Source organism: the organism of the source record quoted next, unplaced genomic scaffold (genome assembly GCF_019419815.1).
Source record: "Pyrus x bretschneideri cultivar Hongxiangsu unplaced genomic scaffold, Pyrus_bretschneideri_v1 Contig41, whole genome shotgun sequence".
Taxonomy (NCBI): Eukaryota; Viridiplantae; Streptophyta; class Magnoliopsida; order Rosales; family Rosaceae; genus Pyrus; species Pyrus x bretschneideri.
In genome coordinates this window covers 4,159,949-4,165,202 of record NW_025999735.1, presented here as the reverse complement: position 1 = coordinate 4,165,202, position 5,254 = coordinate 4,159,949, and the positions used below count along the sequence as shown (strand labels likewise).

Below are 5,254 nucleotides of genomic sequence, written 5' to 3'. Positions count from 1 at the left end.
TAACAAAAATAGTGCAAATATGGATGGAGAAGGTCATCTGACGAGTTTGTTAGAACATAGACACAAAAAGGCCTTTATTTGTGCCTGTGTCTTTGAGCACCAAACCGTGTATTATGCCCTTTTAGCAATGGTGATGCCTATAGAGGGCACAAATACAAACTTAGTTGCTGCAAGGTTGCCATTGGTCTATGGACACATATGTTGGTGCCCTTTGACCTCAAAGGGCACAATAATTTATAGTGTGCAGTGTCCATATTTTTTGTAGTGAATCATCCAAATTCTAAGTAAATTGTAGACGAAAAGGTACTAGACAAACCATAATTAAGGGAAATCCATATAACTAGATGTCTTAAAATAGTATTAATCTAATTTATTGCTCAAGTCCATTATTTTTGTTTCATACATAAATAACTTCATAATAATGAAGGAAATACTAATATGGATCATCTTCGAGAATCTATGTAATGGACGATAACTATGATCGGATTCTTCAGTACTTCTCGAGGAAACTCTTGAACCAGTGTGCTGAGAGCTTGGGGTACCTCTTTTGGTTGTTGTAATCCACATAATTGATACCAAACCGAACAGTATATCCCGAACTCCATTCAAAATTATCCAACAATGACCATGCAAAGTATCCCTTCACATTGACACCATCCCTACACAAAATGGAAGCAAGAGTTAAAATGCATCGAAGTGTCAAATTGTCAGCATAATAATTTTTTTTATTTTAATCCGAGTTAATGTATAATTAAGAACTTACTTGATTGCTCTTTGAAGGTAATATATGTGGTGATAGTAGTAATAAACTCGCTGGGTGTCATTCAGGGCTTCCGCAAGTGATAATTTGGGATCATTGAACTCATCAACACCTACAATATGTCCGTAGTTTCAAAATATGGGTTTTGCAGAATATTGTATTTCACCATATACATTCGAAACATTGGTTATGCAATCGATTAGGCTTAAAAAAGTCGTTACCATTCTCAGTAATGTAAATGAGTGGATCATGATACTTTTCCTTCGTGTAGAGTAAAAGGTCTCGAATTCCTTTTGGATAAACATATAGCCAGTCTGAAGCAGCCTGCAACTCATTGGATGATAAATAAGCTCAGTACGTAGAGAAAACTTGATGCTTTAATCACAGATAGTTCAAGCTAACAATCTGACGTTACCTTTGGACCGATGGGGACTCCATTCTTCTCAGCTGCCAGAATATATAGGGTTAATTATTAGAGTATAATTATTCCAATTAACTAAATTGCTAGAAAGTTTTTAAATTTGTACTCACGTGATTCATTAGAGTGAGCATCTGTTAAATAGCATGCATTTACAGAATTGTTTGGAGGTGCATAACTTGCATAGTAAGCAGTATAGTAATTTAATCCAAGAAAATCAAATGACCCCTTTAGCAACTTGGATTGTTCTTTCGTAAACTTTGGTAATCGGTTTCCAACAAGAGATCGCATGCTGTGTGGATAGTCGCCACTCGTCAGTGGTTCCATAAACCTGCAGAAACATGGAAATTGCAAGCATGAACTTGTTGTCCAATGAATAATACATTCGAAAATGAACATTTAATTGAGTTAATCGATATACTTACCATCCAAACATAAAATCCAATGATCTTAACGCAGCGACTTTATCGTGCTTTGCCTCAGAAACCGGAACAAACCAATGTGACGCCAATGTTATTGATATCATGCCTTTCTGAGATGCCTGTACATGTTCATGCAGATTTGATTGAGCAACAAAAAGGTACAATATTTGTCTATCTAAGTAATAAATTACTTGATCTTGTATTATCACGTAGTATTAGTGAATCATATCAAAACTTTCAACTACAACCAAATATTCTGACCAAAAAATAATACCTGATATTTATCCTTGTATACTTTTACAGCAGCTGCATGAGCAAGGAGTTGGTGGTGTGCCACCAAGTATGGTTCAGTAGCCGAATTTCCACCGGTGCAGTTTAGTTGCTGCCACGCAGAACATCGTCCTGGTGCTAAAGACCCGCTAGCATAACCACCTTTGCTATAGGTCCATGGCTCATTCAACGTGATCCAATGTTTTACTCGGTCGCCAAATTCATCGTAGCAAAGTTCTGCATAGTCTTGAAAATGTTTGCTGCGATTTGGAAAATTGAAATTAATGGCATGCTGATTTTGAAGTCCATATGACTCATATTAGTTTTTCATTTAATTAAAGACAAAGATCATTCGTGGAGGTTAAAAGTTGTTCACTCACACAATCTTAGGGCTTAAGAAACCGCCATATTCGTCTTCTAAATTTTGAGGAAGATCCCAATGGAAAAGTGTCACAAATGGCTTTATACCTAGAGTGTGACATGTAAAAGCAGAAAATAAGTGCAAAATTGTTTATGAATATGTTCTGTAATAATTTCCTATATTCAATAAATGAAATATCATATTTTTTTTTAAATAAAAAAAAAGTTCAGAAAATAAATGAGATTATGCAAATGTATCACCATTGCGTAGAAGTTCATTGATGAGATTGTTGTAGTATTTGATTCCTTCCTTGTTAATACCCCCACTGAGCTTTCCATCTATGATAAGAGCAAATAAACGTTACATTATATGTGTGTATGTATGTATGTATGTATGTATGTATTTTTGGTTATATTGTACAATGGATGTGAAATACAAACTTACTTGGTAACAATCTGGACCATGAAATAGAGAATCTATAAGCATCCAACCTCATATTCTTCATAATTCCCACATCTTCCTGTATATAACACAAATCATTTTATCACCTATGTCTTGTGTTTGTTAAGGCCCCATAATTTTGTCTAACCTATGATGTTATTGAAAGATAAAGTCTTACTCTCTTAAGGTCTTTATTTTGAGGACATGTGAGGACTAAATGAATATTAGCCACAATATTATATTAGTTTAGAGCCAAAGCTTCTTAAAATATTTCACAACTTAATAAATAAAAATAAGAAATGTGTTTTTTAATGGTTCATAAATTTTAAGTTGGTTTTGGTTTATGAAGTTGTCAAATATTTTAAGCCCTTAAATCTAAACTAATATAATCTTGGGGCTAATATGCATTTGGTTCTCATGGGTCCTCAAAATGGAAGCAGGATAGTTGAAAGATAATATATTAATTAATTGGACCCTTGCAACTACAAATTGTCTAGGAGAATAAAGTTAGTGTGATTTTTACCTTATAACAGTGATATTCATCGTTAGCAACATCTCCATTGCTACCATCTTTGATCTTTTCTGCATATTATCATAGAAGGTTTTGATTTTTAATTTAGAGCATAATGATGACCACATAAATCCTTATATACAAGTATACGTACACCGACCAGTCTCCCGCCTTCACACTAATTAGTATTGATAAAAAATTACTGCAGAACACCGAATCCGACAACTTTGAATATTCTGAATTTGAAAATAAAATTTGACTGAATTTTTTTGGATTGAAAACTGGAAACCTTGTTCTCAATATGATTCGATTGGTTCGAAAATCATCCATACGAATGTATTCTCTCTCCTTTATATCTCTAAATCACACCACATGCAAATTGTACTCACGTGGTTTAGGAAATGTAAATATTCAGTTCATACTTTTCAAGTAAAAACTCACTGAAGGAACCTAGGGATGACAATTCTAACCGTTAAATCCAATAACCGTAGATAATCGTCCGAATGGATTGGATTTGGATATGAAAATTCGGGTATGGTATGGATATGGGGAAAAACCGTAAACTTTATTCAGTTATGGTTTTGAATATGGTTATAGGGGTCCCCAATCCGTATCCGTCCCCGAATCCGACCCATATATATATATATATATTTTTTTTTTCTTTTTTGATATATAATATAATTTTATTCAATTTACCAAACTCTCCCTATACTAATTCGTTATGTATGCATCAAATTCTATACTATCTTTATTATGCACCAAATATCATGCATGAGGCATACCAACAACCTCATCAATTCAATACTCTTATTGTTATATTCAACCAAATTAATTCATTGAATTATTTTATATATCAATTATCAAATATTACAAGTTTATCATATTCATCTCTTTTCAAGAGTCTCACTGTCAAAAAATTGGTGCATGTTATTATGAACAACTATAACATCATATCGATGACACAAGGAATAATATATAAACAAAACTGACACAATTGCTAATTTAATAATCTATAATATAGCTGCATACTTGTACGTATATAGACCTTACATGTACTAGAATCTGCTATAAAATATTAGATACACATAAAAAAAGTTTAATTAAAAATAAAAAGAATGAATTCACTAATATATACTCCTTTGAAATGATTCTAAGTTCAATCTGCATATGTTAACTAGCTAATTATTTGACTAGACATACACACCTGGATATTTGTGGGTGTAGGTGTCCCATATGCTTGGTCCTCTACCATCTTGTCTTGCAGCACCTTCATACTAGAGAAAAAAAAAACATACACACACACACACATACAAGAGTAGAAACCACTATTAATATTTAATTTCAACATTAATGCATGATGCTTGGTCTGACATTGAAAGAAAAGCCTAATCAACTAATTAAAACTCAAAAAAGGGTAATTAATTACTAAGCCTTTGCAGAATGATTGGAGCGTTTTTTACATCAGTGCACTTATAATCAAAGTGTAACGTTACGTATCATAATATAAGTAGAGGGTTACTGAAAAATGTATTCTCTCTCCACTTATATTATGACATATAGTGTAGTAGGTTTTCTTCCGAATATATTGAAAAATCTGTTGAAGGACTGACCTGATAAGAGGATGAAGCAGTGCCAAATATAAACCCTGCTGGAAAACTGCTCCTGTTGAGGAAAGCAGTGTCATAAACACTGGGTGTAATCGCAGCGTTACTACTTGTCAATGCAAGGCCAACTAGTAGTAGCAGCACGCATGACAGAGAAGACCCTAATCGCAGCGACATAACTTGCTCTCGTAAGTTTTGGTGATTGCTCTCGTAAGTTTTGGTGATTTAGATACGTTGGCTCTTCATGGCTTGGGGTTCATATATATAGAGCCGATAGGAGGAAGTACTAAGACTAGTCTTTGATTGGATAAGATAAGACACCTTCGCAATATGTTTTCGAAGAAGCCGCGAAGTGAAGAAGACATCTTTGACATACATTCAACGGTCAATTAATCGCGTATTATAACTTAAAGCTCAAATATTGGGCAAACGAATGTATAATTAGGTTGGTTAATACATATGTAAAT

The 5,254-nt window shown here is 33.7% G+C and overlaps 1 protein-coding gene across 1 annotated transcript; it reads right to left on the bottom strand.

The window, feature by feature from the left end:
* Positions 1-345: 345 nt before the first annotated feature.
* LOC103947896 (beta-glucosidase 12) lies at positions 346-5,008 on the bottom strand. Its single transcript, XM_009358858.3, has 13 exons — positions 4,794-5,008; positions 4,388-4,457; positions 3,196-3,254; positions 2,676-2,751; positions 2,492-2,569; positions 2,251-2,338; positions 1,875-2,130; positions 1,604-1,719; positions 1,292-1,509; positions 1,176-1,207; positions 982-1,084; positions 764-872; positions 346-659 (listed from the first exon to the last, which is right to left on the bottom strand). Exons 1-13 carry the CDS (start codon positions 4,962-4,964, stop codon positions 491-493), a joined length of 1,545 nt encoding a protein of 514 aa, XP_009357133.2. The 5' UTR covers positions 4,965-5,008; the 3' UTR covers positions 346-490.
* Between the last annotated feature and the right edge of the window lie 246 nt (positions 5,009-5,254).